The 25025-nt window shown below is 46.1% G+C and overlaps 1 protein-coding gene across 2 annotated transcripts in view; it reads right to left on the bottom strand.

Moving 5' to 3' along the window:
- Positions 1 to 25025, bottom strand: part of LOC135920807 (F-box only protein 7-like) — a 56697-nt gene that overhangs the window by 20797 nt on the left and 10875 nt on the right. For both annotated transcript variants that reach the window (XM_065455074.1, XM_065455075.1), the window contains 7 exons: positions 18226 to 18397; positions 17594 to 17677; positions 17088 to 17183; positions 3763 to 3815; positions 3525 to 3651; positions 3396 to 3436; positions 2241 to 2418 (listed from right to left, as the gene is read on the bottom strand). In XM_065455074.1, coding sequence (XP_065311146.1) covers positions 2241 to 2418; positions 3396 to 3436; positions 3525 to 3651; positions 3763 to 3815; positions 17088 to 17183; positions 17594 to 17677; positions 18226 to 18397 — 751 coding nt within the window. The remainder of the gene's footprint in view (positions 1 to 2240; positions 2419 to 3395; positions 3437 to 3524; positions 3652 to 3762; positions 3816 to 17087; positions 17184 to 17593; positions 17678 to 18225; positions 18398 to 25025) is intronic.

Below are 25025 nucleotides of genomic sequence, written 5' to 3'. Positions count from 1 at the left end.
CTATGAAAACCTATTTCTATGCTCCATACTCCTCACATCGCTATGGAAGCAAAAAACAAAAAAATTAACGATCACTTTAGTATACGCTAAAGATTATGAAGGCAAAAGCCTGCGCACTCATGAAACATTCATTAAATTACTTGAAATTCTCATTCGAATGCATTGTTACTTCCTATTACTTATTTTCACCCACCAAAGGTCATGGGTTCGAGTGCCTTAACTCCGTCTTAACTGTGCCTTAATTACCTTCTTCTTAATTGACACCGAAGGCCGTGAGTTTGACTACACCAACACTCTTAAAAAAGTTTACACTCTTTGAGTCGTATCTTGTCCCACCATTATAATCGTCATTTCTCTTGCCCGCATTTCCTTTCTTAAACGGTGCAAGCTTGGTACTTCAAAGTCAAGAACCACTTGTGCATTATCAGCCTGACACAGTATTCTCAACAGGAAAGTATCGCAAGCACCGAGTTTTCAAGAAAAGAAATGCAAGCAAGGCAGATGATGATTATTGTTTTGGGACAAGATAGAATCCAAAGGCTGTAAACTTTTTTAAGAGTCAATGGTCATGGGTGTAACCATCAATGGTGGCACCATCAATTGTGGTGCCATTGAAATTTGGTCCCACCAAAGGTAGAGGTTTCCCACCGAAGGTCGTGGGTTTGAGTGCCTTAATTATCTTTGCCTTAATTAACACCAAATGCCACAGGTTTGAGTACCTTAATTAACTGTCTTAATTAAATGTGCCTTAATTAAATTTGCCTTAACACGAAAGGTAATGGGTTCGACTTCCACAAAAGATGGTGGATTCGCCTGCCATAATTAAATTTGCCTAAATTACCACCAAATGTCATGGGTTCGACTCCTACGAATGGTTGTAGGTTCAGGTTCAAGTGGCCTAATTAGCTTTGCCTTATTTAATACCAAATGGCGTGGGTTCGACTCCCACCAAAGGTCATGGGTTCGAGTGTCTTAATTCATAATTATCATCAGCCTATTTTTATGTCCACTAGAGTACGAAGGCCTCTCCCCGCGATCTCCAATTACCCATGTCCTATGCCAACTGATTCCAACTTGCACCTGCAAATTTCCTCATTTCATCACCCCACCTAGTTTTCTGCCGTCTTCAACTGCGCTTCCCTTTTCTTGGCACCCATTCTGTAACTCTAATCATCCACCAGTTATCCATCCTACACATTACATGGCCTGCCCAGCCCCTTTTTTCTTTTAATGCCAATTGGAATATTAGCTATCACCATTTGCTCTCTGATCCACACCACTCTCTTCCTGTCTCTTAACATTACGCCTAACATTTTTCATTCCATCGCTTTTTGCGCGGTCCTTAACTTGTTCTCGAGTTTCTTTGTCAACCTCCAAGTTTCTGCCCCATATGTTAGCACCAGTAGAATGCACTGATTGTACACCTTTCTTTTCAATGATAGTGGCAAGCTCCCAGTCAGTATCTGGCAATGCCTGCCGTATGCACTCCAATCGATTTTTATTTTTCTGTAAATTTCCTTCTCATGATCAGGGTCCTCTGTGAGTAATTGACTTAGATAAATGTACTCCTTTACAGACTCTAGAGGCTGACTGGCGATCCTGAACTCTTGTTCCCTTGCCAGGCTATTGAACATTATCTCTGTCTTCTACATATGTACTTCCACCTGCATTTGTCTTCTGCAATTAACTTTGGCTTAATTAACACCAAAGGTCATGGGTTCAACTACAACTAATAGTCGTGGGCTTGACGATCAATGGTGCTGCCATCAATTTTGGTGCCACTGAATTTTGGTCCCACCAAAGGTCGAGGGTTTGAGTGCTTTAATTAACTTTGCCTTAATTACCACCAAAGGTCGTGGGTTCAAGTACACCCAATGGTCGTGGGTGGCACCATCAATTTCGGTGCAACTGAATTTTGGTGCCATAAAGCTGGACGGCAAATTTTTTTTTAACACCGGATGTATTTTTCTACCCATGAGACACTTAAGGCTTTCACCTGAATAATTAGGCGGAAGACAGAAGTGTAACAAAAAATAAATTAAAAGAATAAGAACCTCAAACAGAAGAAAAAAGGCACTGTTCTCAAGAGTACATAACCACTGTCCACCTCAACATATTATCAGAACAGTAATCACAGATGCACACCACTGCTCTCTTTCTGGATGACTGAATAAGATCCTCACAAACTTTGCTTTAATTAGGTCCACGAGAAGAGAAGAAGAAGCAGCAAAGAGACTTACGCATGAACATGTCGAAGTCGAAGTCGTCGTCACTAATCTGGGGCACTGGGGGCAGCAGAAAGGGACGGTGAGTGTTTCGAAGGGGGTTGGGCATTACTAGGCGCACCTGCATGCGTGGCAGTATCCGCAGAGCATGTTCCTGCTGCTCCTTGCGCAACAAGTACTCCCGCTTGTATCTCTGCAGCAGGCAGGTATGTGCACAGCTCACAAAAACAGCACTGATTATTCACTATTCTCTAGTCACAAGTGCAACACAACAACAAACTAAGACAACTGCTAATGATATCTGCAAGTATATATACAGCCAAGGCTAAGTGCTCATGTAATTGCCCTCAACTAAATATCTGAACACATTCACAACAGTTGCAACATGCCTTAATTTATAGTAGAGCCGCTGAGAAAGAGAGGTCTGGACAAAAGAATGGCAGGGACAAAGCACTACTGTTCCATGCATCTTTTTCTACATTGTTTTGATACAACAGATTAATAATTTGCCTAAGCCTACACACCTTTACCAGGTTCCCATTAACAAAAATGTACACTTGTGCCTAGGCTGAATTCATCATTTATTGAAAGGAACCTGTGTAGCAACAAAACCTCATGCATGCACCTCAATGCCCGAGTCAGTTAACCACAGATTTTAAGCGAAGTGGAATGCTGGCCTCCTTGAGTTGCGAGATTCCTGATTAACCACCAGGGCAATAATGAGTATGAAAACTCATAAGTTAATATGCACATTCCTGAACACAGGTTCTTGCTGTGTGCTTAATACTAAGAAATAAATACAAGCTCAAAGAAAAAGCTGCAAAAAACGCTAGAAGAATTAACCACATGCAACTTCAAGTCTTAATTCCTTCAGGGACCTTCATAAATTACGAGCATTCGAAGTTCCTATGCAGAATAGAACCTCATGCAAAATTCTTCAAGTGAGCTTATGCACACATCTTGTTCAAGAAAACCAAAATTGTAATCTTCGCACCTCAATATAAAATGAGGCTAAAGCACTCTTTCTTGCTTTGTCCAAGCACAAAAAACTTAAATTCAACACCATCAACTGCAACATGCAGGAAAGTGCACTTCTTGGTATCTTGCATAAACCACATTCTCGTTACGATTATTTCACATTTAATGTAACTATTTTACTTGCCAACATACCTCTCTCCAGTCAGAAACATTGTCAGTTGGTGACACTTCCACTGTAAATGAAGACAAGTACCAGCCTTAAGCAACGCTGCCAGAAATATTAAAGACAGTAAAGTTGTCTTTATTTTAAAAAAAGCATACCAGAAGGAAAGTTCTTCAAAAATAGCTTCCGCCAAAGCACAGGATGAGAAGCCAATTCAAATAAATCTGTGTTGACTCTAGATGCAGCGAGCAGGTCTCGCACATTCAGGTAACCCAGAATAAGGAGCTAATGAGCAGAACAGAGCACATTCAATCAAGGTGATGCCAAGAAAGTCTAGCAATACAATGGCATCATAAAAAGCACACATCAAGAGGCTTAAAAATAACTGCCACGTACCTGGATTTCAGAGCTCAAGGTCATGAATCCAAAAGTGGGAGCAACATTTGTGACTGCACACAATAAAAATTATGCAGATTACTTTCCAGGTATTCACTATATGCAAAATGCAGGAATTTCCTAAAAGCATGAACAATGTTGAAGAAAATCCTCGAATTCTTGGCCACTCATATCAACAATTATTGGGAACAGCAACTGCATTTTTTGCAAATCACTTCAATCGGTTCCCTTGACTGCTACTAAGAACAATGTAATACCTTACTTCAAGAAATTGGAATCCAGACTCCCTGCACTGTAGGTTTTATGCTAATTTATCATAGTTATTCATGTAAGACCCATATATATATATATATATATATTCCGAATCTTGACAGGACGTGGCTCTTACAAAAGTAGGGGGTATGATTGTTGTGATTGTGGTGTGCGTAGAGCGTGTTTGCACTGAGCCAGCATGCTGGTGGCAGCGTTTGCTGTGGTGTTCTAAAACTGATGGACATTTCTAGGAATCACCGGCAGATGGTGACGGATACTGCAATGGGTTCAGTTACTGTATTGGTGTTTTTTGCGGGACAGTAGTACAGTGCGGTTGGCACAGTTGCCATGCTGGCGTTGTATCGAGTGACAGCATCGAGTGACACTATTGTTTCTTGTGCAGCACTTCTGGTTCACCTCCAGAGACGAACAGGGACGAAATTCAAAATGAATCAGAAAAAATAAAATAGAAAAAAACATAGTACAGTACAAAATTCATGGGTTTCGTTATAAATATGACATCATAGCATAAGTTTAGTTACAAGTTGAGTTACTGAATTGTCTAGAATAATTAGAATTAATCATAATGAGAAATCACAGATTGCACACACTGAAGCACAGAATCACAGACTTTAGAGACCCGCCACGTGACCATGACTTTGGCGAAATTTTTTGGAAACCCTGAAGTAGAAAGCGGAAGTAATGACGTCACACACAAGAAGGTGGCATGATATTTAACGGGCTAATTAATGGAAAACAGTTGCCTGGAATAGACTAAACATCTGCCTAGCAGAGTAGATGTGACATCACTCCCTCCTCTCTTGCTTCTCCTCTCCCAGCGCGCACCTGCTCACTTGCTTGCTCGCAACAGCTGCACTCGCACTTATTACATGCTCTGACGTCAGCACTGGAGAGGACACGTAAGGTGCGCTTTGTGCGCCGCTTGCTAGGGGGCAACGCCTCGCCAGGTGGCACATGCTGCAATTCCTCCTCGACCATATATTATGCCAGGGGAAAGACGTTCACCCGCTTAACCTAAAGAACACCAACGTCAAGGTGCAAGTGGTACTAATAGACACCTAACTCAAAGATTAGGTGTCGCCTACCACTTCTGTTAGGTAGAAAACGACTACCCGCTAAAACTGGGAGCATGTTGCGAATGATGCGCACAGTATAATGCAAAACACTCGCTACACACTATGCGCACATTCATTTAAGATTCAACACTACTGTTCAAGTTTCGCTTTATTCTTCGCTACTCTCACTATCAATGTCTCTCGATCCCACTGTCACCAGGGCTCACTACAGTAGATGGTACGATCCCATTTACTGATTTCCTGGCACCAATGTTCGTGATTAAAGGGAAGCTGAAGAGATGTCGAATTCAATAAGACGCCCATATACGGATGCGGGAACCTTATAAACCATGCAGGTAAAATTTGGGGGGGGATTTTTCACTTAGGAGCGACGTAATCATCGGTTAAAATTGCGCTGTAGCTCCACCCCCCCGTCGAGCGCCGCGCACTGCTGCTGACGCTGACGATGCGAGCGGAGAGTGTAAACCATGGTGTAGTGGCGTCAGCACTGGTGTTCTGTTCCTTCACAGTCTCCGCGACCGTGCCTGACCGTGCTTATTTCTGCGTGCGTGCCGTCCTAATCTGCTTCGCTCGACCCTACATTTCCTTGTTTGTGTGTATGTAGAGTGGTAGTTGACGTGCGCAGCACCAATTGAACTTGTAAGCCAACCATACCGGCGTTCTATGCACCCTACGGTTGCACGAACACCAGGGGCCGCAACGATTTTCCGATGTTCCATTAGTTCCCGCAAGACAAGAAGCTTTCAGCTAAGTGGGAGGCTGCTGTGAAGCGAAAGAACTTCAAGCTCTCAAGAACAACAATGCTGTGCTCTAACCAGTTCCGTGACGACGATTACTACCAGAGTTTATCAATAATGCGTGCTTTGGGTTCTCCTTCGTGTTAGCACACTGAACGGAAGGTGCATGTTTGTGTCCCACTCTTGACGCAGGTTTCGTCGCCAAGCGCCGCAAATTTTCTATTCGCACGTGTGTTGTGAAACGGCCTGCATGCAGTTACCATAACGCAGTGCAAGTGTAAAGTTTGCATGTGTTGGAAAGCCGGCTCATGCCAGGACGCTGCGCTCCCCCTTCTCTCGCGCGCATAGAGAAACCGACCATCTCACATAGCCGACGGAATTCGCCGGTTACGAGTAGCGTGCAGATGGCGTGCTGATGAAGGTTCTATACTACACGTGCTACAACAGCCGGTAAATTTTTATTGCGTTTAAACCGTCTGTGTAGATTGCAGACAGCTTTGGGGCAGTGCACAAATGCCAAAGATCGCATCACCACTTACGTTCTACGAGAACATGCAGGCATGCAAGAACATAACACTACAGTTGTTTGCCCGGAAACGTACTCACTGGATTGCTGAGTGCAGCTTACCAAAAAACATACTCGCCAAAGAACATTTCCAACACAAGGAGATGCTAACACTTCGCCTTCGTTCGCGTGGAAAGCAGTGCTTGCAGCAGCATTTTTTGCTTCTTGGAGAGGCCAGCTCTTCGCAATCGGCTCGTACATGTAGGGAGTAAAGTATAAACCCCTTACAAGTGATATTGCACGCGACAGTGACAGCGCGACAAGCGAGGCGATGGCTGTCGCGTTCACAAAAAAAATCACATAACACAGTTGTGCCTTTTTTTGCCAGTTAATATTGTTACAGCGAGATGTTCAAAAGGGTTTATGTACAATATTTACACAGTGGCAGCGAGTGGCACCACAACAATAAAAATGGCAGGCCAGGGCATACCTCGTCCTCTCGTCGAAATACGACAGCACGGAAAAGGTTCACTGCACACACAGGGTTAATCTGTGTCTAGGGCATGATATGGCTTCAGGCAGACGACGTGCACAATGCTAGTGCAAGGAAGAGCTGATTGGGATGAAGACAATGGAGTGATTTCGTACGCTACGTTGGTCACTTGGCGGCACACTTGATATGGGCTGGTGTAAAAGAGCAGCAGCTTTTCAGAAAGCTCGACACTGCACACTGGGGACCAGAGAAGGACAAGGGACCCAGGGGCAAAGTGGGTAGTCCTGTGATGGCTACTGTATCGCGAGTGCTGTTGGATTTGCGACGTGCTGAATAGAGTGTGCGCAACTTGATGTGCATGATCAGCACGGGCAATGGCCTCTCATGCATACTCAGTAGGGGGACGCGTGGAAGAAGGCACCAGCGTGTCCATGGGCTACATAGGATTTTGGCCGAATAAGAGAAAGAAAGGCAAATAACCAGTGGTCTCATATCTTGATGTGTTACACGCGAAGATCACAAAAGGCCATGCAGTGTCCCAGTCCTGGTGGTCGGTGGACACATACATTGCCAACATGCCAGTAATTGTTCGGTTCAGTTGGTCCATCAAGCCCTTCATCTGTGGATGGTAGGTTGTGGTCAGTTTGTGTTGCGTCGAGCAGAATCGTAGATTGTCCTCGATCACCTTCGAAAGAAACTGTCTGCCCCGGTCGGTTAGGAGTTGCCAAGGTACCCCATGCTAGAAAATAACGTCATGGAGTAAGAAGTCTGCAACGTCAGTCGCGCAGCTGGTCAGAAGAGCGCAGGTGATCGCGAATCACGTCACACAGTCTGCAGCAACAGCAACCCATCTGTTTCTCGAGAAAGACAGAGGAAACAGGCCAAGTAAGTTGAGGCCGACGCAATGAAATGGCTCATATGGAATGTCGAGAGGCTGAACATGGCCAGCAGGCGGGACTAGCGGCTTTTTCTGGCGCTGACGAAGGTCACAAGAGGCCACGTAATGACACACCGAGCCAGGCATGCCTGGCCTGTAGAACCGACGCCATGCGCAATCGTATGTGCACGAAACGCCGAGGTGCCCCGCTGTTGGCGCATTATAAGCTAGGCCAGAACAGTCTAGCGGAGGTGTGCCGGAATCACAAGAGGTCAGGACAATCAGAAAGCAAACTGCGACTATGCAAAGTGTCATCAAGTAGCACAAAGAGGCGGCGAGAGGCATCAGGAGCCTGGGAGCTGAGACGGTCGATAATCTTGCATTGGACCGGATCATGGTGTTCTTCAGCAGTAATGTTGAAGAGTTCGGAGGTGGCAAGCACACAAGGACTGTAGTCACTTGGTGCAGGTTCCATCTTGTCGACGGAGTATCAGGGAAGGCAGTTGGCATCCCGATGCAAACGGCCAGACTTGTAGATGACTGTATATGAGTACTCTTGAAGCCATAAGGCCCAGCGTCCAAGGTGACCCGCGGGACCTTTCAGTGAAGACAGCCAGCAGAGAGCGAGATGGTCAGTGACAACAGCAAATGACCCTCCATACAAGTAAGGGTGAAATTTTTAAATGGCCCAAACAAGAGCAAGGCACTCTCTCTCTGTAATCGAATAATTCTGCTCAGTGGCAGAAAGGAGGCGGCTGGCATACACAATGACACAGTCCGGGCCATGTTGACATTGAGCCAGAACAGCACCGATGCCATGGCCACTAGCGTCTGCATGGACTTTTGTGGGAGCAGAATAGTCAAGGTGAGCCAGCACAGGTGGCATAGTGAGCAGTGCGATGAGCTGCAAAAAGGCAGGCGCTTGGGCAGGACCCCAGGTAAAGGGAACATTTTTCTTGAGCAGGCATGTAAAAGGCCGTGCTATCTATGCAAATTATTTCACAAAGCGACGAAAGTAAGAGCAGAGGCTAAAATATAAGCTGACATCTTGCGAAGAATGGGACGTTGGAAAGTTGATAACAGCGCGTACTCTGGCAGGGTCATGTCAGATACCGGCTGCATCAACAAGATGGCCAAGTAAGGTGATCTCTCAGCGTCCAAAATGGCATTTGGAGTTGAGTTGAAGCCAGGCATTGTGAAATAGTTGCAAAATAGCTGATAGTAGTTGTAGATGACTGGGGAATGCAGGCGAAATAGCAATGGCGACGTCAAGGTAACATAAGCGAGTAGACCACTTGAACCCATGAAGGAGGGAGTCCATCACTTGTTCAAATGTCACTAGGCGTTACACAACCCAAAGGGCATGACTGTAATCTGGTAGAGCCCATCGGGCATAACAAAGGTAGTCTTTTCACAATCCTGATCGTCAACGGCAATATGCCAATAGCCGGACCGAAGATCTATGGAAGAAAAGTACCTTGCACCATGCAGAGTCAAGGGCAGTGTCTATTTGCAGCAAAGTGTAGACATCCTTTTCTGTAATCTAGTCCAAGTGCAGATAGTCGATACATAACTGCCAGGTGTTGTCTTTTTTTTTCTGACAAGCACCACAGGGGATGCCCAAGAACTCACAGATGGTTCAATGATGTCCTTAGACAGCATTTTCTCAACTTCTGTTTGAATGACACGGCGTTCAGATGGAGACACTTGGTAGGGGTGCCTACAGATGGGTCTAGCATCCCCAGTATCCATGCGATGGGTTACAAGTGATGTCTGGCCAAGAGGGGGCGAAGAAAAATAAAAAACATAACGGTAAGATGCTAACAAGCTGTGAAGACCTTTGGACTGAGAAGGGGGCAGGTCAGGGGCAATCATACCATCAAGAGGGTTCTCAAGCGTAGTACTCGTGTCTGGGCTTGCAGGTGACGACTGTGGAGCATTGATAGTCAGGGCCAGAGGGTCGCGTGCGTCTAAAGGTGATATGCTGCCGAACGTGATGCCTTTGGGAAGAAATTGTGGGGTGTGTCCAAAACTGAGAACAGGTAAACACGCCCGGTTCTCCGCAACAGTCACAACAGAGTGAGGGAGCGCAACACACCACATCAAAGGAGCATAGAGAGAAGAGATTACATAGTCATCATCACAAAAAGGGGGCTCTGAGGCCAACGTGACATACGTCGAGGTAGCTGGTCGCAGGCCAGATGAGCAGTCGATGAGAGCAGAATGGGTGCTCAGGAAGTCATGGCCGAGGATGACGTCATGGGAACACTGTTGCAGAACAGCAAATAGAATTGAGGTTTGGTGGCCAGCGAAGCTCACACACGCAGTGCACATGCCAACGATGGAAGGTGTACTGTTGTTGGCAACACAAACAACAGGCGACGTAGTGGCTGTAAGAACTTTGCAGAGATGACAAGAAAGGAGACAACTCATGACAGATAGCTGCACCTCAGTGTCTATGAATGCTGAAACAGGCGTACCGTCTACTTCTACCCAAAAGGTTTTGTTGGGTAGCCAGGATTAACAGAGGATTTTCGGGTCGGTTGCCCAATGCCACATGACCTCTGGGAGCTGCACTGGTCAGTTTTCCGAAGATGGACGACGAACGGGGCAGCGGAGAGTGATGTCGGTTCTGGGGGGGTGGCAAGCAGTCATAGTGTGGAGTCGGGGCAGGAGCATCAGGGTGCGATGGGTCATTGCAAGCACGAAAAGAGGGCCGACTGTCTTCTGGGTGGAAAGTGTACATGGGACGAGGTGACAACGGCTGGCGATAGTGACAATGGCGGGAAATATGGCCTATCCTATTGCAGGTGAAGCATAGTGGCCTGTCGTCATGCGAGTGCCACTGGTTTGGATTACAATATCCGGGATAGGTTGATTGTGGGCAGGGCAGTCGAAAGAAATTGCTGACCGCAGGGCAACTTATGGGATGAATGCCTGCATTTGCAAACTCTTCGCCCACGACAGCTTGGATCAATGATACTGCCTGGTGGGGCTCATCACAAGAACGGGACTGAAGAACAGATGGAGATGCAGCCTCAATCTCACGCCACACAAGATGCAGCAAGCTTTCGATACCAGGCAGTTGGACTGCCTAACATGTTGAGGTAACAACAGGGATAGGGAGCCGCACGAATTGGTGTGCAACTTCCTCAAAGCATCGCACTCTTTTATGTTTTCGTTGACAGTCGAGCAGTCCTTACATATCAGTAAATTAAAAGCGGCATCGGCAATGCCTTTAAGTATCTGGCTGACTTTGTCAGCTTCAGGCATTTTCTCGTCAACCCACCGACACAGATTTAACGTCCTTAATGTACAGAACATATGGTTCAGTTGACGTTTGAGTCCAGCACCGAAGTTCTTTCTTGCGGCTCGCTGGCACCTGTCTGACTTCCTGAAGAGCTCCAGTAGTTTTTGCTTGCAGGTGTCCCAACTAGTCAGTTCCTCCTCACATGTTCGGAAGCAAACAAACGCCATTCCCTTGAGGTAGTAAATAACATTAGCCAGCATGATGACTGGGTTCCACCGGTTGTTTTTGCTGGCTCGCTCATATTTGGTTAACCAGTCTTCGACATCCACAGGGTCAGTACGTGAGAAGGCACCAGGGTCTCAGAGCTGGTCCAGGACAACCGATGTTGTGGTAGCCAAGGTTGAGCCAGTAGGCCGCTCAATCGACATGGTCGCATGACCCAAAAGATGTCTGCTGCAAAGCTCCATAATGTCCTTCGGATATACCCCACACCTCCATCAAAGATGTTATGGGGAGATGTCAAAAAGGGGTTTATGTGCCATATTTACACAGCAGCAGGGTGTGGCACCACAACAACAAAAAAATATTTGGATGACGCTTAAGCTTCGCCTTTAAGAGTAGGACACGAGAGCATTCAAAGATCCCCGACTGCTTCTCACACTGCCCAGCAACTGGAGCGTATGTAAACGTAATGTTTACCGGGAAATGCTGGCCACAAACGCTATGCATGTAGGTGGGCTCTGTGGTAGAAACACGGCCTCTTGCATGGACTGTGACGCGACAGAGGCGAGCACCAGCTGGAGGTATTGCAAGAAACCGGGCACGCCGCTCCGTGGCCCCCGAGACACCCACGTGCCGGAGTGTGCAAATGGCGAACGCCGTGGTCGGTCTGTGAATTGTGGAAATGCTGAAAAAGGGGTTTATTTGAGTTTTCGCATTACAGAATTATGTTTTCTCATATAGTCAAATTACAATCCGAGGGCTATCATGTCTGTAGGTAGTGTGCATGTCGTAATTCACGATTTTGCTTGATTTTAGCTTGAAAAATTCAATTCGTTCAGTAACTTCCTTGCGTCACAGGGATGGCCTGGGTATGAGTGGTTCGAAAAGATTTTGTCAAAACAAGGTCCGACACCCGATGCTGGACGCCGATGCAAGATGCCGACGCTGGATTTTCTGCAACACGGGCTCCTTAATGCTACCCCATCAAAATGGTGGGCCGGAGCACAGCTCGTCCTCTGGATGCCGACGCGGGATGCCGACGCCGGATTTTCTGCAACACGGGCTCCTTAATGCTACCCCATCAAAATGGTGGGCCGGGGCACAGCTTGTCCTCTTCCTCATCTGCTATGCAACGTCTTCTTCGTCCACAGGACAGGTGGCACATAACAATATGTTCCTGGAAAACACAATCTCTCAGCGCCAACGTAGAATATATCACCAAACTGTGATCAGATGATCTCAGTTTGTCAATCATATCATAGCTAGATCCCATGTGAACAAGAAAACGCATGAGGCATGTGCAATCTAGAGCAGTAGGCGTCTGCCACAGCAACTTCCTTACAGCACTCACCTGCCTGTGTCATGTAAAACTGCTGGCATGCGCTCAATTTCCTCTTCCGGTATCAGCAATTCTCTTCACGGGTCATTGCACGTTGTGTACACAGCTATTGTCACCAACCCTATTGTGATGAGCATCTTCACATGTTTCACAGCGCGTGGCATAGTACCGTTGGAACCATAATGCGCTCGTTTAATAGGCAATAACCCAAATGCGCCCCCATTCCTTGCTACAGGCAGTGAGAAGTGAGTGTCATTCATACTTCGCTCATGTCTTACTAAGTGGGCACGTCATAACTTCTCACAAAAAATGCCCCACCCGGAGAAGCTGCTGACTCAGGCCAAATTCAAGGAGCGTGAACCTTGCTTGCGGAAGCCGCAAAAACGACAAAATGCGTCTCGGGCTGCTTCAGCCCCACCAGCTCGGCATGCATTGGCCAACGCGCTGTAACGATTCACGCAACACTTCACATTACACAGATGTCAGCTACAGTTGAGTCTGCCAAATGTTTTGTCACTTCAGATCGTATGTTTTCTCAGTTATTGCGTATTTTCTTGCATTTTTTTCAACATGTATGATCAAGGTCCCACAGTATCTCATCATCACACTCACAAAGATAGCTGTTTTGGGTGCCATCCATGCTGTTAATGTTCCAACAACTTTAACATGTTTAGTGACAGCACCTACTGACATTGAACGCCACGAAGCAGAATTCCAATCGTTAGTGAAATGTGTTTTTCTTAAAAAAATGTGTACTCCTCGAAAGTAGGAGTGCCAGTCTTACACAAGGAAGGGTCTTACATGAGTAAATATGATAACTTACATGTTTCTCAAAAAAATATGGGTTGAAAAAAAAAGAAAAAGAAAGAACTGCCAATTTGTATTTTCTGCGATAACATCTTAAATGGACACTAAAGAGAAACATAAGTGAACCTATCACTCATACTGCTTCACCTTTCCAGCGTCACCTTTCTCTTTTCTTTTTTTTTTCCAAGTACAGGCATTGCTGTGCATGACTGCTGCAACTGATTTTGATTTCAAGTGAATCCGACTTGGTCTCATTCCAGTTACTGAGTCAATTAAATATATATTTATGACCTCTGCATGCAAGTGGGAATGTTTCCATCTCTAATAAATGTTGTAAATTATTAGAAGAGGTTTTTTTTTTTTTCATGAGCACTTAGCACTCCCTACTGGACAGAGAAGAACACACCGTTGATAAAAGACTCTGCAGAAAGGGGTCACTGAAGTCTGCAGTTTTTTTTTTTTTTGAGGATAAAAAAAAGCACCAAAAGCAACTTGAAGCGAGGTGAACATACAGTAATATATTCATTCTTTAGGCATATGCCATCCATACCATTAGAAGTTATTGTTAGTTGGCTAGCTCCTTCTCTTTAAAAATACAATAAACTTTGTCCTGTGTATATAAATATATTGTGTTTTGCATGGTGTTCACAGCGAAAAAAAAAATGCTGAAGTGAGAAGATAAGGATGAGGCAGCCACCGCTAGTGCTTCTAATGTGCTTGCCCTCTTATTGTGAGGATTGCAGAAATAAAGCGAAAGTATGAATTAAAAGCTGTGCACGTCGCATCGACAATGATGCAGTTAGCCTTTAGCCACAATAAAATTTTAAGTGAAAAGGTAGAAGCAACTCAAAAGACACCGCAAATGATGTGGGTAACAGAACTCTAGTATACTAATAACATTTTAAGGGAGGGGGGGACTCTGCCCCCCTCCACCTCACCCCTCTCCTTGAAAACATTGGAAGGGGCTCGGGCCCCGGAGCCTCCCCTTAGTCAGCGCCTATGCAGGCTGATGTAAGCGAAAATCTGCTTTCGAATTTCAATAATAATTACGTACTTCTAGAAGAAGTTGACTATCATCTTCTCACGCTCAGTCATGGCAGCCCGTGTAGGAATTAAACACTGGCTGCACTGCTTATCGTTGTCATAGCCATAGGGTGTCGTTAAATTCGACTAAATTTGAACACTCAAATAGCCTTGAACCATGCAAAGATAAGGTCAGACAACAGGCACCCTAGCCAGCGCACGCTCACTCCTGGCCGCTCCTGGTTAGACACCTTGGCAGACTTTGCTTCGTATTGAGCTATTGATAGCACTTCAATATGCGGAAGTTGGATGCAGTTACTATCCGTTGGTCAAGCTGGTGCAGAACAAAGTCAGTCTGCACCACATAGCACGACGAGACTGGAGCATACGAGTGCAAGCACGCACTGAAGCCCTGTCATGCACAAAGCAAACGCTGTTCATACGCACTACAGTTGCATGCAGCTGCAGTCTGCTACATAGCATAGATACTGTAGCTGCCGCAGGGTGCCCCAAGGAGTCCACTAGCTGAGAACACTGTGGCTCGTTGAGGACAAATGCGACTGGCTTACGTTTGGCACGTCGTAAGTGCAAAAACTGGAAGTACACCCGACAACAACTTGCTGTGGCAGCGCAGTGAAAGCTACAGAGCCGAAGCACACATTTTAGGGCATAGCTCTTAGGCGCCTGTTTCTGTATTGAGTATCGGTGTGCCTTGGTGTCCCTCGTAACGAAGCGAACAAACACAGTGAAAGATGAAAGAGCGAACGGGGAGCGCAGCAGGAGATGAAAGGCAGCAATAGTGAAAAGAGTACAAGGAGGGAAGTGGAGGAGGAGGTTACAGTGAAAGCATGAGGCAGAAAGTGGAGGAGGAGAGTACTACAGCGAAATACTGAGAAGAAAAGCATAGCGCCACGCAAGATGAGCTCTGTCTCTGGCAACGACCGCTACGACATGTCGCCAGAGTAGCACGCCACCGTCTGTTCACTAATAGCATGCAGCGAGCGTGTCAGCCAATACCACATACGAAAACAAAGCGCTGCATGAGCGAAGGTCTATACATGGTGGCTGCTGCTGTGAATCGTGCCCACGCGTCACCCACATGCTGCTTTTCGTGATCTCCTGGTTAGCGAGACAGTCGCATCACTCTTCGCTCTGTTTGCAATGTGCCGCAAAAAGACAGACTGTCCACACCAGCCACTATATCTCCAACTGATAACACGTATAGAGCTGTGCTCAAATTTCGCATGAGGGAGTATCGTAATCATTGGTAATTTTTCTTTTTTACTACGCTTCTGCATGCAGTACATGAATGCAAGCAACTGGAAGCTACGTAGCGAAAATAAATTGTATCAATTATTATTTCCATTTATTTGAACATTTATTTCATCACAAATAAAAAGGTTGCTAAGGAAAAGGATTTTTGTTACTTGCTGTTCTTAATTTTGGCTTTCTAATGCCCATGTCTGGCTTTCCTGGTCCTGTAAATCGCCAGCAAAACGTAGGCACTACTTGCTGTAGTAACACAAGAGCAAGGTGCGATCGGAGATTGTTGTTCAAAACACGCATTCAGTTTGTGTTCAGTTTCGCCTCAGGCAATTTGCTTAGGCCGCGCCGAGTCGTCAGTCGCCGGGCGCAGCCTAGGCCAACCCCGAGGCGAAACTGAATACAAACTGAAGGCGCATTTCGAACAATGATCTCCGATCACGGCCCAGAAGCCCTGAACGTTCGAGCATGTAGCTTTGGCCATGCTGCCAAAGAAAATTGCGGTTGAGTGCTGTGGCATCCACATGAACAGCGAAAATTAAATTTCTAAGTGCGTGGCACGGCGACGTTCAACAGGCGGAGCATTGTGGGCATGCTCCGCTCTGCCGTAGGCTTTGCAGAGCAATGCACTCAAGAAGGAGCGGAAGCCCTGCAAAAGGGGTGTTTGACTGCAAACAACTTCACTTCTGCTGGATGCATTGAAGAACTTTTTGCGGCAAAGAATTTCTGAAATAGCCCGTTTTAACTTCAAGTGTGTTTCTCCACTTCAATAAAAAATAGTTCAAGGTCCCTTTAACAGGATTGGTATGACAACGTGCTTACCCTTGCATTTTTTATGAAGTCTCATCAATATAGTTATGGCATAAGCACGATTGCAATTTCTACACAGCCAAGAAAGATATGAGTTATTAACCAACTGTATGTATGTTATTGAGTCATAGCTTGCAGCAGTTAAGGCGATTGCCGATGGAGTCATCAGCTGTTTCATCTCTTCGTGCATTTTATAAATAAATTAATAGTGCTGAACCCTGCCACAATAGCGCATTATATGGCATGGTTTCAACGTACATACAAAACTTGTCAAGGTTGAGGACTGGGCACGTTGGTATAGCATATTAGAGGCTCAATTGCGCAACATTTGGATGACACACACAGTTCGTTTCTCTTCTGTGTGTGTCGTCCAAATGTTGCGCAATCGAGCCTCTAACATACAAAACTGAAATTCACTTTTGTGTTGCTTTAGGTGCCAATGCCATGGCTACCAGCTTAAGAAGCTTTCAACTTATCTGCAGTATTCTAACATATCTCAAATATTAAACGGCACAAAATAAACAAAATGGTCAGGATGTTTTACTGCTCTGGGTAAAAAGTGCGCCTCAGAGCAGGGATAGCTTCTCCAGTTATTACTAATCTACAACGTCCTCTTAGCAATGACCACTGCTGAGAAAAACAATACAAACCACTTTGGGCCCATCCAAGAAGCGGAAGTGCTACAGAATCCTTGACAACTCGTGACAATGTGGGCAGATTTTTGTACACTTTGTTCGGCTCTGGATCTGGAGAAGAACCAATGCAAAAAAGAATATATTAAAGATACCTGTACTTCGCTGAAGATAACATAATCACTATTAACGAAGACTGCAGTAGTAGTGTAAAAAGCTGTGTAACAATGTTTAAACTCATAGCACAAAGATTATCAGAATTATTTGGAAGTCGCCACCAGAACAGTAACTACTGATGCATAGTTCTCCTAAAGGAATGCCTATTTCTCAGCACTACAATTTGACTTGCTTTGAATAATGCACACACTTCATTATACTAATTAACATTGATAAAAAGCAGCTACTTTATTTTCTGCTCTATAATGTGCCATGGTGCCATGGTATAATGTGCCATAACGTGCCATGAGTCATTGCTACGTGATGCAAAAAGCAAAATTGAGAATGAGATGTGAAGAGCCACCCACCTGACAGAAATGCTTTCTGGATGAAGTCTGAAATCCTCAAGTTAAGCGAGAACCCTTCCGTGTTGTTTTCAAATGCAACCAGCCCTAAAGAAGAAAAAAAACAGCAAACAAGAATGTTTTCTTAAACTGCTCTTAATGGTTTTAGTATTTAGTTACAGTGCAGCTGCTGTCTGTCAAACACCATTACTATCCAAAGCCTCTCTGTGGTGCAATAACCATATAGATCAATAAAATGAAAAATCTTATCGGCCACCAAAAAAAAAAATGCTTTTGAGCCTCATTAGCAGTCACCAGCACTATAGCACTATAGTGTGGCATTGCTAACCATCTTTCATTCCTGCGTCTTTTCTGGCTTATCAAAACTCCTTTTAAAGCAAGAGTAACATTTTGCTATACCAAAAGCACAATATAACAGTCCAACTTAACTTATAGTTTCACTTTAATGTCTATTAAAAAGAAATGAAATTCTTGGTATTTATGCGCCAAAACCAAATGCAAATTATGAGGCAAGCCGTAGTGGGGGGCTTTGGATTAATTTTGATTAGAGGTTCTTTAACATGAACCTAATGCACAGTACACAAGTGTACTGTATACAACACTAAACATTCAACAATATTCGACATGCAACTTACCATGGATGATGACACTTGGGTCAAACAGCACGAATGCCACAAGGAAGGACACAGCAGGGCAAGTAGGATGGCTGTAGCCAATTTTCATCAGGCAGTCACTCCTGTCCCAAAAGAAATTCTCAGTGGCAGGGTGATCCCTTGTGCTCCCATCAGGCAATGTTTCTTGCCAGCCCTGCAAGCCATGAAAACAATATGTACTAAATCAGACGCTCAAATATGTAAGTTAATAAATTTTATTCCTTGCTTGCCTCTTGCGCAGGACAGATGCACTCAAACCACACAGGACATGCAACCAACTGCATATTTTTAAAGAGACCAACAACTGACCAAAGTGGGTGGAAATGAGAAGAATGTGCTGTATACTGATACAATCAAACAGAATGTTAACAGGTTGAAAGAAGAATTATAACTTTAAGTTGGAACAGAAAGTAACTCGAAAACTGCATGCCATAACACTTTAATGTGACGCTTTGGTACCAGTACTAGAGCCACTCAACTATGTCACAAGGTGTCATTAAGTGCACCATGCTTCTTGCTTAAAAGTGCTTTTGTTATGTATGTCTGTGTGCACTTTTCAATGCATACTATGATGCAAATAAACTTCACATTTAACAAACAATGCTGCCACCGTAGCAATAAGTGGAATGGCAGAACAGCATCATCTGGTTGCATTCTTCACTGCATGGAGGTGCACAAAGTGTATGTGTATATGTGCGGCTTTGCAAGTTCTCTAATGTTCTCTATGGTGGCCTATGATCTGCATGTGAGGTACAAACCACCTTCAATTCATGCCTCAAATACTCCATTCATAAAGGCGTGTTTGTACTGCCAGACTCTAGCGAGACATGCACTACTGGTGGATCTTAGTTATGTTTGGAAATGGTCGGAAAATAAAAGACAGACAGGAAATCAAATAAACACATGTATATTACTGTAGAAACAATTAGCAGTCCAGAAAGCATGAGACACATGACAATCACCTTGGTAAAAAACAACTACTTTCTTATAGCTGGGGTCCCATGTGTTGACTTCGCTCTCATGCTAGCATACTATTGCTATCATGCTCACTTGATGGTGTTTCCAGCACAGGGCTACACAAACAATATTGTGGCTTGTGGGGTCTGATGTGGGAGTCTCACACCGTACTCTTGGGACAAAGGAACGACAACACAGTAGTGCAAACAATCACAAGGGCATTTATTGCACCTTTCATACATCAATGCCTGCTAGCCGAGTTGCTATCCACAAAACATGCCGATGGGCGCGCAACAAATCTAGAAGTCCGACTCACTGCGTCCTCGCGAGTGAATATGTTCGCCCCATGCTGGATCCCAACGCCTGGTCGTTCGCGTGTATGGTCACGCGAATCGTGGCGTGTTCGAAGGCGGCCACGCGAGGCAGTCTCGCAGATGCATCGGTCGCCGCGCGCGCGGAATGTCCGCGCTGTTCGGCGACCCGCCGGGGAAGAGGGTTGCTGCACGTGCGGCACATCCGTCCCCCTGGCTGTTTCGAACCCAAGCGGCAAGCGCCTTCCTTTCGGCGCCCAAGTAACCGCGCAGCGGCGCGATGCTCGCGCCATCTCTCGCACTGCGCTTCAACCACATCGACCGCGCTGACGTCACGCAGGCCACGCGGCGAAGCGAGACCACAGGAGACGCGCTATGCGGGAAAAACATCAGGGGAGGCGCGAGGGTCGCGCATCCCCACATCCCCCCAACCTTATATCACTTCTTATTCCGGCGAAACATGTGACACGGTCTAACATTAACCTGTGCTTCGCGAACAGGGTGGTACATGCAACAGTGGTCGCGCTGAGGAAATGTCCACACGCTGTCCATAGCATGCGAGCCGACATTGTCCTTGGGTACACCGCTGGCGTCCGCCGGTCACAGCAGCGGCTTTGCAGCCTCGACGGCACGATCCCTGGCCAGGGCTCCGGAGACGACGACGCAGTAGTCGGTACGAGCAAGCGTCGCTCGCGCTGACGCGCCCTGCTGGGAAGAGCCGCCTAGCTGTCGGTGACCGCCGGCTCGTTTGTCCGCCGCCGAGGATTGTGAGCTGGATGCAGGAGGCCGCCGAAGTCGCTGCGCCGAACTGGCCACAGCATCACCATCGCCCGGGGTGACTCGATCGTAGTCCGGGGCAGCAGCGTAGACGATGTGCAGGTGACACTAAGCCAGGGGTGACTCCAATCACGCTGCGTAAACTCAACACACTCGGCAAACACTAAAGTAGTGCAAGGGAGAGGAATTCTGCATGCGTATCGCTCACGTGGTACGATGTTCAACTCGGCTAGCAAAAGATCGGGCAGCTACTCAGATGCTAGGTTCACGTGAACGAAGCTCGCTTTCTTGAGTCGAACGAGAAATTTCAATTCGTGCGAGGCTAAATAGAATGAGGGAAGCAACTTGCAACATCTCAACGCCACGGTCCACCAGGTTGTGTCCCTCCACGTGTGACAGGCAGCTTCGTAAAGCCTTAGGCCTAAAGTGTCGCTACCCTGACAACAACCGGCATCCAAAAACAACACCCAAAATGGGCGCAAAACAGGCAGCCGCGAGGAGACGTCAGCTCTGTGAGGTGGTCCTACTCCGCTCGGTGCACACAGCATCCGAGTTGACGGCGCCCACCGTCCCAGACGGTGTCGGAGCGCCCGGTGCTAGGCCGCAATACCAGTCAGCCCGTAGTGGCACCCATGGCCCACGGCCACCCGGCTCCCAGAGCCGCGACTTCATCAGAGTCAAAGAGGTAGAAGAAGCTATTTACATAAGAAATTCGGACCACCCACGAGGCTTCCGTACTCACTCGCTTCAGGCTTGCCACTGCTCCGCGGGCGCTCAGCCTCGCTCTCCCAGGATGCAGACCACGTGGCTCTCGTCTCGACGAATGTCATTAAAAAAAACACTTGCGAAAAGGCTTAGCATGTTGACATCTTCAAACACGCTACAGCCACCGTCACCTCGCTCAAGAAAGCATGCCGCCGACGCTAGCGATCAACATTCACGCTAGGCCTACGCTTCGGTTCAAACAAAGGTCTCGAACGAAGCAACACTTAAAACTATCGTCCGATGCCCCAAGAGCCCCACGTTGGGCGCCAGATGTGGGGTCTGATGTGGGAGTCTCACACCGTACTCTTGGGACAAAGGAACGACAACACAGTAGTGCAAACAATCACAAGGGCATTTATTGCACCTTTCATATATCAATGCCTGCTAGCCAAGTTGCTATCCACAAAACATGCCGATGGGCGCGCGACAAATCTAGAAGTCCAACTCACCGCGTCCTCGCGAGCGAATATGTTCGCCCCATGCTGGATCCCAACGCCTGGTCGTTCGCGTGTATGGTCACGCGAATCGTGGCGCGTTCGAAGGCGGCCACGCGAGGCGGTCTCACAGATGCATCGGTCGCCGCGCGCACGGAATGTCTGCGCTGTTCGGTGACCCGCCGGGGAAGAGGGTTGCTGCACGTGCGGCACATCCGTCCCCCTGGCTGTTTCGAACACAAGCGGCAAGCGCCTTCCTTTCGGCGCCCAAGTAACCGCGTAGTGGCGCGATGCTCACGCCATCTCTCGCACTGCGCTTCAACCACATCGACCGCGCTGACGTCACGCAGGCCACGCGGCGAAGCGAGACCACAGGAGACGCGCTATGCGGGAAAAACATCAGGGGAGGCGCGAGGGTCGCGCATCCCCACAGGCTATAGATTGAAGAATTCTTTTCAGGATATTTCGTGACATTTTCCACATAATTTCTGTTGAACTGGACACTTTGCACTGTACTGAATAATTTAGGTACCACGAACATCAGCTGTCCGTACCTTAACGCTCCTACATTGGAATTGTTCCCTAAAAATGACATAATGCACATTGTGAGCTCAAAAAAGGATCAGGCGGCTATTATATGTGGAATGCTTTCCACAAATACATAACCAAGAAATAGACCTAGAATCAAGCAAATACTGATGAATGAATTAGCGGTGTGTTTTGCCATTTTATCTGCATCTTGTTTAATTCGACCCGCCAGATAATTCGATCAATTTTGTCAGTCTAGCCAGGGTTGAACTAATGCAAGCAGACTGTACCGGGCTTGCATTAAAGAATCAGTTGTCAGTCCCTTGAAGCTGTGAAGAAGTATGCTCAACTAAGTCAAGCACTATGTACAAGGTCACGAGATCAAATCCGTGCTGCGACGGCTGCATTTCGATGGGAACAAAATGCGAAAGCACCCCTGTGCCATGCATTGGGTTGACATTAAAGATCCCTGATCCTAATCAGATCATGAGGAAATCTCCAAAGAAATAAAAATGGGCATTCTAGAATGCATATGGTTCAATGCAAAAGTAAAGAAAAAGCAGGCGGGTGAACAGGCAATTGGCAACTATGGCGTCGATTCTAGAAACGCTAGAGGAGAGATGCTGGCAGAATTCGCAGAAAGCAATAAGCTGAGAATAATGAACACCTTTTTCAGGAAATGTTGCAACAGAAAGTGGACCTGGAAAAGCGCTAATGATGACACAAGAAAGGAAATTGACTTCATACTTTCTGTCGATGCCAGCATAGTGCAGGATGTAGAAGTGATAGGTAGGGTAAAGTGCAGTGATCACAGGTTAGTGAGGGCTAGGGTTCACCTCAATTTGAACAGAGAAAGAGTAGAATTGGTCAAGAAAAGAACAGGTCAACTTAGAGGCAGTAAAGGCAGCAGCAGACAAATTTAGGCTTGTACTTGCAAATATGCAGCCTTAGAACAGCGAGATGATGATGATGATGACATAGAGGTAATGAATGAAACCGTAACGAGGCTGGCTTCAGAGGCAGCAATTGAAGTGGGAGGCAAGGCACCAAGGCAACCTGTAGGCAAGCTCTCCAAAGTAACAAAGGACCTAATAAAAAAATGACAAAGAATGAATGTGTCCAACTCCAGAGATAAGACAGAATTCGCGGAATTGTCAAAACTGATCAACAAAGCGAAATTAAGTGATATTCGAAATTATAACTTGAAAAAGACTGAAGAAGCCGTAAAAAGTTTACGCAGCCTGAAATCTGTAAGAAACATGGGATAGGACAAACCAAGATGTATGCACTGAAAGATAAGCAGGGTAATATCATCAGCAATCTCGAAGGTACAATAAAAGCAATGGAAGAATTCTATACTGACCTGTACAGTACCTAGAGGACTCAGGAGTATTCTATTCGAAACAATAATGAACAGTATACAGAAACTCCTCCTATAACTGGAGATGAGGTCAGAAGGCCCTTGCAAGACATGAAACAAGGAAGAGCGGCAGGAGAAGATGGAATAACATTTGATTTAATCAAAGGTGGAGGAGACATAATGCTAGGAAAACTGGTGGCTCTCTATACGAAGTGTCTATTGACTGCATGGGTCCCAGAAAACTGGAAGAATGCAAACATTATACTAATTCACAAAAAGGGAGACGTTAAAGAACTGAAAAATTATAGGCCCATTAGCTTACTCCCAGTATTATATAAAATATTTACCAAAATTATTTCCAATAGAATAAGGGAAACACTGGACTTTAGTCAACCAAGGGAACAGACTGGCTTCAGGAAGGGATACTCTACAATGGATCACATCTATGTCATTAGTCAGGTTATCGAGAAATCCGCAGAGTACAATAGGCCTCTTTATATGGATTTCATAGATTACGAAAAAGCATTTGATTCAGTAGAGATACCAGCAGTCATAGAGGCATTGCGTAATCAAGGAGTACAGACCGCTTACGTAAATACCCTGGAAAATATCTACAGAGATTCCACAGCCACCTTAATTCTACACAAGTAGGAAGATACCTATAAAGAAAGGGGTCAGACAAGGAGACACAATCTCTCCAATGCTATTCACTGCATGCTTGGAAGAAGTATTCAAGCTATTAAACTGGGAAGGTTCAGGAGTAAGGATCGACGGCAAATACCTCAGCGACCTTCGGTTTGCCGATGACATTGTTCTATTCAGCAACACTGCGGATGAGTTACAACAAATGATTGAGGACCTTAACAGGGAGTGTGTAAGAGTGGGGCTGAAGATTAATATGCAGAAGACAAAGATAAATAACTGATAAATAACTGGGCAAGGGAACAAGAGTTCAAGATCACAAGCCAGCCTCTAGAGTCTGTGAAGGAGTATGTTTACCTTGGTCAACTAATCACAGGGAACCCTGACCATGAGAAGGAAATTCAGAGAAGAATAAAAATGGGTTGGATCGCATATGGCAGACATTGTGAGCTCCTGACTGGGAATGAATGAATTATGGGGTTTTACGCGCCAAAACCACTTTCTGATTATGAGGCACGCCGTAGTGGAGGACTCCAGAAATTTAGACCACCTGCGGTTCTTTAACGTGCACCTAAATCTAAGCACACAGGTGTTTTCGCATTTCGCCCCCATCAAAATGCGGCCGCCGTGGCCGGGATTCAATCTCGCGACCTTGTGCTATGAAGAATTGTGTACAGATGTCTACAGAATCTTACGTCCCATACATTGAAGACGTGTTATCGCTATGTCGAAAAGCTGATGGCGAGATGCCAGAGGAAGACAAGGTTGAGCATATCTTGAAAGGGATCGCCGACGACGCCTTCAACCTCCTGATGAGCAAAAATTCCTATACAGTCGACACTATTACAAAGGAGTGCCAGCGCTTTGAGCAGGCTAGAAGCTGGCACATTGGCTACGCATTTGCCAGTCTTCCTAACATGGCGACAAAGTCCCCTTGCAAAGACTACAGAGTAGCGCAGCCGTCAGTTCCACCAGACCAGTCGACACGAATTGTACACTGCGAAAACG

Source organism: Dermacentor albipictus, chromosome 1 (assembly GCF_038994185.2).
Source record: "Dermacentor albipictus isolate Rhodes 1998 colony chromosome 1, USDA_Dalb.pri_finalv2, whole genome shotgun sequence".
In the NCBI taxonomy this organism is placed as follows: domain Eukaryota; kingdom Metazoa; phylum Arthropoda; class Arachnida; order Ixodida; family Ixodidae; genus Dermacentor; species Dermacentor albipictus.
This window is presented reverse-complemented; position numbering and strand designations above follow the sequence as displayed.